This window comes from Cyprinodon tularosa, unplaced genomic scaffold (assembly GCF_016077235.1).
Source record: "Cyprinodon tularosa strain WSP-4 unplaced genomic scaffold, ASM1607723v1 ctg895, whole genome shotgun sequence".
NCBI lineage: Eukaryota > Metazoa > Chordata > Actinopteri > Cyprinodontiformes > Cyprinodontidae > Cyprinodon > Cyprinodon tularosa.
In genome coordinates, this window is record NW_024039668.1 from 190234 (window position 1) to 203851 (window position 13618).

Consider the following 13618-nt stretch of genomic DNA (forward strand, 5'->3'; position numbering starts at 1 on the left):
TTAACTTTGCTCTGAAGTTTTTTCCATTTTTTTTTTCTCTTGTTTGGTTGTTGTTGTAAATAAGCCAGATGTTATTTATGGTTTATTGCGATGGTTTTCTGTTTTTGGATGCCGGACCTCTGGTTCTGACAGAATTTGTGTTTTTCATTCTGAGTTGTTCTGTAGATCCACTGTGTGCACAGACCAATCAGACCCTTTCCATGTTCAGAGGCTCCTTAATGAATAAACGCAACTGTAAAGCCTCAGCGTACTGTACTTATATATAGTGCATTTTCAGGTCAGAGGACTTGACCAAAGTGCTCTACACTACATTCACTCACACACTGATGGTGGCGAGCTACATTATACAGAGCCACAGCTGTCCTGGGGCTCACTGACAGAAGCATGGCTGCCATACGCTGTTGCCACCGGGCCCTCTGACCACCATCATGATGAAGGAGTTCTCTCTTCACTTGCAATGTGGGTGAAGCGTCTTGCCCAATGACATGACATTGAAAGCCGGAGCCAGGGCTTTAACCGACAACCCTCTGGTTAGTGGGCAAACTCCCACACCCCATAAAGAACTGCAACTAAGAACAGTTCTTTATGTATTCTTTTACTGTTTTACACTGGAAAAACAATCTCGAAATAAGTAAACATTTCTTAAATTAAGTGTATTTACCTTTGATTTGAATAATAATTTTCCAATGGAATGAGTATTTTTACTCTTAAAATAAGATAATTAGATAACATGCACTTGAAATAAGAAAATGCAATTGTGTTTTCTCATTTTAAATCTAAATTGTCTTGTTTCATTGGCAAAATGTCTGTTTTATCTACTCAATTCAAGAACAAATGCACTTATTTTAAGAAAAAATTACTCATCTAGATTTTGCAGCGCATTTCTTTTTAAGTACAGATTTGGTTTTATTTGTGTTAAACTGAAATTTTTTACCTTATTATTCGGCTTTTTACTTATATATATATATATAGATAGATATATATATCTATCTATATATATATATATGCTCTAACAGGTTGAATTCGAACCAGGTCTGCCACGCTCAGGACTAATCTCCTTGGTCTTCAGGCAGACTTATTTCCTTCTATCAACCAGCAGATGGCAGTAAAGCCACATTACAGCTCTAATTAGTTTGGCTGCAACATTTGTTTACCAGCAGCCTTGTGAATTGGATCAAGCGTGTTGATGAAATGCTGAAATTAGCTCATTTCATCACATTTTACTGAAATTAAACGTGAGAATTTAGGATTTATCTCTGAATCTTGTTGAAACGTATTTGAATTAAACTGAATGATCTTAATCAAGTAGATTTGACTAACCACATTTGTTGTTCAACAAATCCTGCTGTTATTCATCAGATGTATTTTTGCTCCAAAAGCCCTAAAAAACAACCTCCTCCAGCCTGATGACACCCTCGCTGTATTAAAACAGCTAGGCCTGCTCATTTCTTTGCCTTCACAGATGAAATGGAAAGTACTATGAGGGAGGAAGTTCAGAGTTTTTTGTTTTACCCTTTTTTTTGTGGCAGGCCTCATAAATCTCCTCTAATGAAAATGGGTCACAGACTCTCCGCTCAGACTGAACACTTTTTAATTCATTTTCCCCGCTTTCAGCTGCAGGTCATCTCAGGTCAAACATGATGACAGGACTAATGTGACAAGAATAGAAACCACAGTTTTTCTTCCATTTCAGGTAATCTGACATGAACTTTAAGCATTACCTGCAAAAAAGAAGCTGGAATGTTCAGATAAATAGTAGGAAATTAATAAAAAAACAGGTTAATGTTTGGTTGAGATCTTTAAATCTTCTGAATATTTTGCAATTAAAACTTCCTTTGCTGAGGCTTTGATTGGAGTGAATAATCTGCAAATAAATACTCTTAAAGGAATGGATAATTTAAACATCAAATGGCAGAAAATTAAAAATATCACGAAATAGTGTTGTTTTAGGAAGCTTTCTAAAGACTATGGATGCAAAGGAAAATGTGGCCTTTTAATCACCACCATAGAGATACTGCTGGATTTCCAACAGCTTTATTTGTCAACTTCTTTAATTTCCTTTGAAAGGAGATAAGAAGTTTTAATGCATTGGTTTGTGTGCAATCAGAGTTTAAAAGAAGACATGGGTGCCATTCAGTTCAATATGAACAGGATAAAATGTAATTTTATTTTTAAAGAATGTATGATAAGAAAACATTTAAGAAAGTAAATGACCAGGTAACACATTTATTTGAACACCCCTTTCAAAAAACTTGATAAGTCATAAAAAAATGTTTCACATTTTGTATCTTGCTTTATTTTATGTTGAACATCTACATAAATATTTATTCAGGGAATCATTGATTTGGAAATGTTTTGTTTTGATTAGGTTTTTGAAAACAATTTAATAACAATGTAATTAGCCTTTTTTCTACGTAAGACATGAAAAAATACTCTAAGAAAGAAAATATATATAAAAAACTTTAACTATTGAATATTTTTATAATCATATTTTTCACACAACAAAAATCTTTAGTATATTAAAAAAAAGAACAATACGCCAAAATCTAATTAAAAAAGAAAGCATGTAAATGAGTTTGTTAATGTAAAAGCATTAAAATGAAGACATGAAATACTAAATATATTTTATATTCTAAATAAATGTATATCTACAAAAATAACATGTTGTTTTTTTGGTCTAAAATTCATTAAAACATACTGCAAGTAATTAACTAACTAAGGAAATATTTAATTATTTAGTAAAAATAAATGTGTTTTTAGAAATATTATTTCTAAATTAATTTATAGATAAATATCAATCAGAATTTGAAGCATCTGATCTCATGTTATTCTGGTTTAATTGAAGAGGAGTGGTCGGACGCTGCGCCCCCTGTCGGTGATGAGTGTACCCGCCTCTCTTTTTTTTAAACTCCTTGCGGTCACGTGACAGCAGCAAGCTTCAAACGGCTGAGAGTGCGGCGCTGCGCGAGCCTCATCATCCTCTTCCCAACAGCCAGCAGAACCTCTGCAGCGGCAGAGAGGAGAACCGACCGAACCACCGGAGGGTCTTCACCGAGCCAAGGAAGCGGGCAACATGGCGGTCCCCCGTTAAAACCAGACCCACATTTATCCTCTTTGTTCTACCCCCCCGACGCCTCGCTGTCTTTACGCGCCTCCGCTGAGGAGGGGCCGCCGCCGAGGAGAAGGAGAAGCGCTCCCGATACAGGAGGAGAGCAGGAGCGGCTGAGGAGGCAGCTTTTCAAGCCGGAGACCTGTTCAGTTCGGTACCAGCCGAATGGCGGACCGCGAGGCGTCTCCGATACCGTTGGAGATCCGAGCCCGGCTGGCGGAGCTGGAGCTGGAGCTGTCAGAGGGTAAGGAATTAATTAAAAGATGGGGGGGGGGGAAAAAAGCGCCCCCTCCTCCTCTTTCTGTTCCTCCCCTCCATCCTTATCACCTTCCCTCATCTCCATCCTTACCGGGACTCCACTACTAACGGAATCCGGCCGTTCATTCCTGCGCCCCCAGCTCCTCATCCTCCCCCCTCCTCCTCCCGCTCCTCCCATCCAGATGTTTGTCAGCCGGAGGAACCGGCCCTGGACGGCTCTGTGCAGCCCGCACTGGGTGAGAGCAGAGCGGGATCGGGCTGCGGGGTTCGGCCGCTGCCCTTTGTCTCAGCTGCGGTGCTGCTTTAGGAAAAACACCGAGCGGTTCGGAGCCGCGGTGTGACCTTGAGATGTTGACACAATCCGCCTGGCCTACCTGACTCTACGTGTGCGTGTGGTCGGGTTTAATAATAGCTTTGCGGTGCGACAGCTGCGTGACACCGCAGCACATACAGGCTCCCCTGCCTCTCTGTGCCTGTTTTTTTATTATTCTGGGCCTGCAGAGCTGAGGATGAGGAGGATAAGAAGCAGGATGCCTGGGAATATCTCCCCTCTCCAGCTCTGGTATCCTCCTCCCTCCATAGGAACACCTCTTCTCCTTGGATTGGGCTTTTAACCCAAATCACAGCTTAGCTTGTCTCCAGCTCTTCTGCCAGTCTTATATAATGGAAATGTTATCTTTTATTCATACATTCTACTTTGTCATGGATGAAATTCTCCATCCGTCCATTTTCTATCACGCTTTATCCCAATCGGGGTCATGAGGGCTGCTGGTGCCCATCTCCAGCTGTCTAAGGCGAGAGGCAGGGTACACCCTGGACAGGGCAACACAGACACAACAGGGCAAACAACCATTCACTCACACCTAAGGAGAATTTAGAGAAACCAATTAACCTAACAGTCATGTGTCTGGACTGTGGGAGGAAGCCGGAGTACCCAGAGAGAACCCACTGTGCCACTGAGCAGCTTATTGTATGGTAATTGGATGAAATTGTATCATATAATATCCCTTTATTTTGGGAAAAAAAAAAACAAAAAAAGTACAGAAAAAAATAAAAACAATCTACTGGACTTTCCACATTTGAAGATGTTTCGCTTCCCATCCAGGAAGCTTTTTCAATTCAAAATGTCAGGAGTAGCGTTGAGTTTAAGATTTTATACAGTAGCCCAACAAAGTCTATTCAGCCCTTTAACCGACCATTCAGACACTTAGATGGTATGGGGTATTGCAGTCTACAAAAGAAGCCAAACGACCCCCATTCCAGATGGGTGGACCCCTTCATCTGTTCCAATTTGCATGTTTTCAAAACAAAAACAAGGTTTTGTTGGGCTACTGTATAAAACCTGGAATTCAACACTTTTTTCTGACATGTTGAATTGAAAAAGCTTTTTGGATGGAAAGTGAAACATCTTCAAACTTGGAAACAAAGTCCAGTGGAGTGCTTTTTTTTTTTTTTTTTTTTACAGTGGATTGTTTTTAATTTTTTTGGATTGACTGTAATCTGGATGACTGAGAACCTTCACCAGCAAAACAAGTACCGCCCTCACACAGATTGATCCACCCTGACAGCAAACTCTATCCCAATCTGCTATTTTTGTTCAAAGAATGAAATATTCTTTATATTCACGTTTATTGTGTCTCCAAGAGGAGGAGGATAAATTCTGGGATGAAATCTGAATTATTTATCATGCAAAGGTTGACACACAATCAGGACTCTTCAGCTTTGATCTGAAAACCATCCGCTAAGAGCTTTAGAAATCTCCTGAGATCTCCCCCTCCGATCAGCCTCATCATACGTGCTGAGATGAAACTGAGGCAGCTGGAGCTCCTAAATACGGAAGAGGGTTAAGGCCACTGAAAAAAATAAAAAAGTTAACTGATTTTATTTTAGTTTAATATGGGAAAAAAAGTCAAAATTCTGAGTAAAGTCAGAAATTCAGAGAAAAAAAGTCAGAATTCTGAGATTAAAGTCAGAAATCTGACTTTTTTCCCATATTAAACTAAAATCAAATTTAAAAACTTTTTTTTCAGTGGCTCTAATCCTCTGTACCTAAACCAGCCAGGACCATTTTTTTTTAGATTATTTTTTTTAGAGCCATCAGGTGTGATGTATGATAGAGGAAGTAGAGCCGTGGCTGCCCAGACGTTCAGGTGTTTTCCTATGTGGAGCCTAGTGGGATGAACAGCACCTTTAATGGCATCATTGTATTGAGCAGTTCTAGAAATTCCCAAAAGCACAACCCTTGTAAATCCTGCTTGTTCCAAAGGAGATGGACGGAAAACTTTCAACAGAGCAACTTTTAAACAGATACATCTGAGTCTCCCTTACTCTTTAAAATAACCTCTACATCCAATAGGGCTGTTTTTACCACAGTATGGTGGTGCTTCGGTGCTGTTTGTTCAATGATCAGATAAACTTTGGTCTGATGCACTCTTTTTGATATAAAAATAAAGCTGGACTCAGGAATAAATAACTTTAGTTTCCCTGCAGCAGGGACGGTCTCTGCCAACATGTTTGCTGTCAATTCCAAACTAACCTCAGTAGTTGTGCTTGGTGATTTTATAACAAAGTTCAAATGGTGCAAATAAGTCAACTTAAAGATAGAGAGGAAAAGATTTAACCTTTTAAAACCCCACAGTCACAAAGTTTGTCTTCTTGGTTGAACTCATCCAATAAAAAACCCTGTACTTCACAGAGCCGCGCACCGGGAGTATTGTGGGGTCAAAGGTCTTAATAAGGGTGTTGTAGCCTCTGCAGAATGCAAACACTTGCCTCTATAGTCACTTGACTACTACTTCCATCCAATGTTTGACCAACGTTTAAGGTCAGGGAAACTCCGGACTCCAGATCATAGTGTTATTGGATCAGTTTTGCTCCTTTTCCTGATAATAAATCCTTCTTTCATCAGAAACACAGCAATTTCCCTTTAAAGCAGCAATCCTTTTGTTAGCTTGTATTTGTCACAGATTCAGATAATAAATTCGAGCCACATAGCAGTGCTTGGATTGCAATATTTCACATTCCATGCATTATATTCACCGGACAGTATTTGTAGGCTAGGCCTGTCTAACGGATCCCCAGCTGCGACATTCAGACAACAGTAGCCTGGCTGTTCAGACTCATCAAGCATTGTGAAGTTTATAGCAGAGTTAAAATCAGATCTATGAAAAAAATACAGTGATTTTTTTTCTCCCCAACATTCTATGCTGAAAGAATTAAGCCCAAAAGATCAATCAATCTGTCTCCAACTGTTTTACATTTTACACTAATGCTGGTTAAGATTCTCATTCATCCAGGTCATAGTGATTTCAAAAAAAGGCTAACAAAGGATCCCAAATGACCCCATTCCAAAGGGGCGGACCCGTCCGTCTGGTTCAATTTGCATGTTTTCTAAGCTAAAACAAGGCTTTGTTTTATTTTTTTGTTTTTTGGTCCTCTCTATAAAGCCTCAAACTCAGCACTATTCCTGACATTTTGAATTGGTAAAGCTTCCCGGATGGAAAGCGAAACGTCTTCAAACTTCAAACAAAAAAAAATTCGACTAGAGTGTTGTTGTTTTTTTTATTTTTTTTTTTACTTTTTTGGAATTTTCCACAAAGGATTTTTGACTTAATTTGAAAGTTTAAGAATGACATCAAACCTCAGATAAAATTAGACCATAGGTTAATAAAAACCGAATGTGCTGGCAGGATCTGGATCACCTCATTTACATAGTGGATTGCTACATCTTGAGCCATTTATCACTTTGGAACTACAAACCTCTGTGTGTTTATTTGGATTTTATGTGGTGGACCAAAACAGAGCAGCATGACTGAAGTGATCGGAACAGAAAATCATATTTTTTTTCTAAACCTGAGCCTGTAGCACACACATATGCTACTGCTACAGAATCCCCACAAATTCACACCCATGAAACATTAAAATCATGATTTATCCTCTTTCTCTCCTTATCTGTCTGGTTAGTCTGGAGGGAATTCGTGAATTTTCATAACAATTGTTCACTTTGTGACAAGTTTTTGATTTTTGGCAGGGTGTTAGGTATGGGTCTAAAGTTTCCAAAAATCATTGGATACAAGTTGGCGGCGCCCCCTATTGGTCGGTATCCATAAAATACAAAATGGCCCCTCCTGAACAGAAAAAAACGTTTGTATACCACCTTATTTTAGCCTGAAAATATTCTGTAGTCAACTTTCACATTTTATCTAATGAGATGGTTGTTATGTAAAAACTATATCACCCTTTGAAGGTCCTTTTTATGTCAAATGCCTGGTAATGGACACTTTTTTGTATGAATAATGGTCGTTGTGCCTCATCTGGGACAAAGGGCGAAATCTTGACAAAATCTTGCTAAAAACTTTGCAATAAAGATCACATGATGTGTTACACATCAATATTACTGGCTATGAGGGGTTATGGTCATAATTTATTTCAGTAGTTGAAGGTGTGGCGAGTTATGAACTGTGTCTTTCTTCACCGTGTTCAGATGATGAGACATTGCATCAACTGAAACAAAACAGCTGTTTTATTTCTGAAAGTTAGTTGCCTACCAGTTTACCCTTGCCTGGATCCATGTTCTCGAACTGCAGGCATATGAGGAGTACTGCCAAGAGGGCTGTGGGCCTCATGAGAGCATGAATATTTGGGAGAGTCGACTACTGAAAAATGCTCCGACAGCCTCTTACTGGCTAACAGTGAGGGACTACCTCATGATCAACTCCCGCCTCATCCGTGGTCAGCGAGTGGGTAATTGGCCTCTGACCCTGAAGGCCCTTGAAGATTTGTGCCCATGGTTATTTGCTTTTGGGCATACAAATGATGTTCGCTGGATGCCGGTTTTCCTGAAGGACATGGCAAACCTGCCACATACCCATCCAGCAGTCCATGAGGCATTCATGGAAGGGAAGTTTGTTGTCCAACGTGGTGAGAAAAAATTCTCCCTCATGGCACTTGATCAGAGCCAGGAACACCGTATCAAGTTTTTGAAGGAGGACAGTGGTTCAAAGGGCCTGTATGCCCAGCAAGAGGAGAAGGAGATAAATGAACTTTCAAAACCAGAAGTGTTACGGGTCACTTAGGAGTTTGAGGATGCCTGTTTGTCTGCCTCAAAAAAGAAGAAAACCTTGAAACATCCAGAGTCCTCTCCTGCTGAACAGAATAAGTTCCTACGTCATCTAAAGGACCTTCTCAATCTTGCAAAGGACGATATTATAGTCAATTCTTTCAAAGAAATGGGCACAGACCTCATTGCCCTAGATACTGGTGAGGTCATTGACCATGAGATCTCAAACTCCCTCAGGGAAGTCCCTAATATCGGCAAAGCCATGTTCACAGAGTTTGTAAGGGACAGAATAGAAAAGGCCACCAAGCCTCTTTCCGATGTCATTCCAAGGGTCAATTTGTACACATTCACCAACCGGCCACCTGTGGATCTGAAGGAGGGTGCAAGCAACTTGGGGTCTGCCAGAGCAAATACTCTGCTTGTCACCAAACTTTTTATGTCCCTACAAGCCCGTCCTGATCTGGAAATTGATGATTTCTTCAGGCATGAGAATCAGCGTGAGCCCCCATCTTTGTCTGATCAAGGCAAGCTGCGTTCAGGAACCAAGTCAGATATTCTTGGGTGCTTACCAGGAATGCCAGAACCTGGCCACTCTCCATCAACCAAAGACACTTCTGTGATAGTGCTAGATATGGCAGCAGTAATACACATCATAAAATCCCAGCGTGCCACAGTGTTTGGGGAGTACATTAAGATGGACTTGATGCCATACTTGCACAGCCTGATTACTGACAGGACGACTAGAGTGGATGCAGTCTGGGATAAGTACATAGAGACAAGTTTGAAATCCCAGACTCGTCTTAAGCGTGGTGGGACAGCAAGTTACAGAACACGAGTCTCCGCAAAGATACCTCTGCCAAAAGGAGCACAATGGCAGAAGTTCCTCAAGGACAGTGAGAATAAAGATGCCCTGTTTCAGTACATCAGTGATGAGCTTCACAAGATCACAGCTGGCTCAAAGTACCACCTCCTGACAACAAAGGGAAACTTGGTCCTCAGCAACAAACCTACTGACCTTGAAGCATTGTCACCATGTCAGCAGGAGGAAGCAGATACACGAATGATGCTCCATTTACGTCATGCTGCCAAACATGGTCACACCAAGGCTTACCTCAGGACGGTAGATAGTGATGTCGTTGTACTGGCCATCAATTTCTTTAAGGAGTTAGGACTCTCAGAACTATGGATTGGCTTTGGATCAGGCAAGACTTACAAAGACATTCCAATCCACCACATCACAGAAATGCTGGGACCCCAAAAAAGCCAAGCACTGCCCCTGTTCTACGCATTCACAGGATGCGATTCTGTGTCCACGATGTATGGAATTGGTAAAAAAATACCATGGAATGCATGGGCAGCTTACCCACAACTCACTGACACCCTCATTGCACTCATGCAAGACCCAACCAGCCTCACACTGAATTCACTGCATATGCAAGTTCTTGAACACTGGACTGTGCTCATGTACAGTAAGAACTGTGGAGTTGGGTCAGTCAATGAATCCCGAAAGCTTCTTTTCAGTCATGGCCTTAAGTCCCTAGATTTGATCCCTCCAACGCAGCATGCCCTATTCCAGCATGGGAAGCGAGCCCTGCACACCGCAGCTTTTGTGTGGAAGCAATCCCTTTCCAAAATGCCAAACATTCCACACCCGAGTGACTGGGGTTGGGAATGGAATGGCCGAATGAAGATGTGGGTGCCCTATTGGACAGACCTGGACGATGTCAGCAAGGGATGTGCCATCCTCCTGAACTGTGACTGTGTGGTTGCCTGTAAGGGCAACTGTAAATGCCACCGAGCCGGTCTTCGTTGTACTGCACTATGTAAATGTGAGGGAGGCTGTACCAACAATGACGAGTGAGGGTGTAGAGGATGATGTGTATAAATTAAGACATGTAAATATGTATATATGTAAATATATAGCGGTGTGTACACACACAACTTGGACTGCAAGTCAAAGTAAGTCAAAAGAAATCAGTATAGAGCAATGTAAGAGCAAACAGAGCCGATCTATGACATTTTCTGTCTTCGTTGGGGGCCATTTTGGAATTTATGGATACCGGCCACTAGGGGGCGCCGCCAAGTTGTATCCAATTATTTTTTTAATCCTTGGGCCCATACATAACACCCTGCCAAAAATCAAAAACTTGTCACAAAGTGAACGATTTTCTCGAATTCCCTCCAGACTTGGTGTAAACTCACCTCGGCCGGCTGAATGCTAGAAATAAATATTCAAGCAGATTGATTAACTTTCTGACCAATTGTGGGCACGTTAAAGTCGTAGGGAAATCATATTTAAATGTCAAATCAGTCTGGCTTAAACATGTATATAAATGTACTCTTTATCAGACCACATTCTCCCCCAAAATATGGAAAATTTATATATATATTAAAAAGAATACTGTCTTAAATGTATTTTTTTTCTGTTATTTCATGCTGTCCAGTTAGTTCTACATCAACCTGACACCTAATTTCGGCCAATCACATATCAAAGGTCATCTGTCACTCAAATTTTTTGGCTAATGGCATCTTGATTCATATGTCACAGCTAATATACGCAACGGTTGAAATAAGAAATAAGAATAATTTCCTTCCCCATTGAGTTCCGTCCCAGTGTTCACGGGGATGGACGTCTGTGTCTTCAGCAGGCGTAGAGCTAACAGAACTGGCAGCGTTGCGAGGCAAAGGCTCAAACATGTACGGCTGTAAGCCTTCTACACCAAACCAAGCTTCTGCCGCCCTGGCGTCCTCTTCCACAACATCTTCATCCCGCTTTCCCCCTTTAAATAAAAAATGTATGACGGAGGAGACTCATCCATGACCTCCGACACTAAACTCTCCTCCTCTTGCATGTTTACTCTGTCCATAGCGTTCCTTGACAGTGTCGTTTCTAAGTCACCACTTTAGTGCTACTTGGTCCCAATGGAATTTCCCATTGGGAACCTACTAACACTAAGTTGCTAACTGGTTAGCAACATGCTTCTGAGACACCAGCCACAATCAAAATGCTTGCGAACCTTCCGCCACAACAATCCCGCCCCCTTAAAAATCGACCAATCACATTCACTTTATTTACCCGTGTAAAGTCAACACCACTCAGGAGAATTCGGAAATGTAACGGTTAGAAAAGCCGCTTCCCTACCTATGACTTTCACAGCACCAACCTTTCATTCTAAGCTCTGATGGACCCTACGTTCCATAATAGGAACTTTTTAAAACACAAACCAATATAGAACAGTTTCCTCAGAGTAAAAAATCTTCTTTTGCAAAGGGTTTTGTCTAATCGATGACGTTTACTGATGCTTGGGAAATCACCGTAAAATGGGAAACAGGAATCCTCCAAAACAGCTGCCTGTAACAGGTGTTCTATCTAAAAAAAACAAACCCTAAACAGAAATCAGCTGGTAGAGTGTCCCACTCCCAGAACAGCGCAGTAATGAACCTCAGGATCCATCCGTCTGTCGGACTTGATGGTTTGAGCTGCAGCATTTAACTCCAGCCTCGGTCTCTGTGCAGATAATCGACGCCCCACCTGTTTATTAGATAAAGTCAGCTATCAGCAGAGCTTCAGCAGATAACCTTCTCTCCCATGTTTTCACTGGCCTCCAGGCATTAAAGGGGAGTTTGTTGTTGTTTCAGAGCTGTTTTGTATCAAACTGGTAGTGGACCTGTTTGCTGTTAGATGTGAGCTTTTAGCTTTATCAGATCAGGAACTTCTGAGGGTTTAAATGTTGCTGTAAGTGTAATGAGAAGAAAGTGCAGGTTCAGTACCTTCAGTGTTTTTGTGCAGCGTTTTTCCAAGAAAACAAACTCTGACCAGGCAGGACGAATTGAAAAAATAGAAAGGATCGCAATATTTAATCAGGAAAGTGTTTCTCACGGCCTGTTATCTCCTCTGTTAAACGTTTCACACCGCATCAAAGCTTTTGTTTAACAACTGAATATTTATGAGCAGACAGTTGTTGATTTATGCCGTTTCACTTCTGAGGTTCTGCAGCGCTGCAGAATTGGTGTTTTCCTCGCCGACGCCACAGCCCTGCTCTTCCTTCTGCATGCCTGCGACGACGGTGATGTTCAGTGGCCTGAGGTGCTGCCTTTGCATGTCAGCTGCATTTCCCTGGACCTGATTTAATTTATGCAATCTTTACTCAAAACAGGTTAATCCCTAATTATTTACTGTACGTGGAGCGGGAAAATCAACAGGGCTGCTGGGGTTTGTTTATTCAGAGAATATCTACTGAAATTCATGATGGTTAGCATTATTTAACTAAAGAGTTTTGACTTTATTGCTCTGCAAGTTTGTTGGGATTTTGAAGCTTGTTTTAATTTGATTAAATAACCTGATAACCAAGTAAGAAATTGTTCTAGTTGCAAATGGTGAGATGTTATTTCCAGTAGTTAAACTGGAAGGGTTTTGTTTAGAAGTAACAGAGTTCAGGGGAACATTGAACATCCTTAGATCAGATAAAAACTAAAGAACAATCACATGATAAAGATGGAAAATGTCTCATTTCAATCTGTTAAATAAAGGGTTTGACCAGCATTGGCTGCATTATTGACGGAGGCTTATCTCCAGTGGGCCATAAATACAGCAGCAAAGAGAAGCGCCGTGGTTTCTAGCTCCGAAGGCGAGCTGGTGACAGCTGGCTGACTGATGCGTCGGTGTCTTTCCAGAATGGAGGCGCTGTCAGCCTGTCGCCGCACAGCCTGTTTGGAGTGACGTCCGTCTCCATCACTTTACCCGCCAAGCCCAAACAAACAAACAAACAGAACCACACTGTGGGCTGCTTCCGTGGGTGGGTTGTGTAATTCCACCGCCCAGCCCAAATCGGAAACGCTTTGATGTCAGTATTCTGCTGACAATCCACCTTCAGAGGGTCCAAAGCGATGACAAGACGGCTTAACTTGATCTGCTGGAAGCTGGAGGAGACTTCAGAGTGTTGTTGGTTTCAGTGATGTCACCAGACGGCAGTAAGAAGTGCAGCGTCACCTCAACGGGCCTCAGATCCTCTACAGTCAGTCAGTAGAGGAGGAAAGGAGATGGCCTGGCAGGAGGTGTGGCTTTTAAAGGCCTGACATCAGTAACGCATCCTACACTGCAAAAAATAGAAATCTCAATAAGTTATTTTTTCTTAAAATAAGTGCGTTTTTCCTTGATTTGAGGAGGTAAGTAAGACACTTTGCCAATGGAA

The 13618-nt window shown here is 41.4% G+C and overlaps 1 protein-coding gene across 3 annotated transcripts in view; it reads left to right on the forward strand.

The window, feature by feature from the left end:
* The first annotated feature begins 2920 nt into the window (after nucleotides 1-2920).
* The window catches only part of LOC119775790 (disco-interacting protein 2 homolog C-like), a 35824-nt gene continuing 25126 nt past the window's right edge, over nucleotides 2921-13618 (forward strand). For all 3 annotated transcript variants that reach the window (XM_038273868.1, XM_038273869.1, XM_038273870.1), the window contains exon 1: nucleotides 2921-3353. In XM_038273868.1, coding sequence (XP_038129796.1) covers nucleotides 3275-3353 — 79 coding nt within the window. In that variant the 5' untranslated portion in view covers nucleotides 2921-3274. The remainder of the gene's footprint in view (nucleotides 3354-13618) is intronic.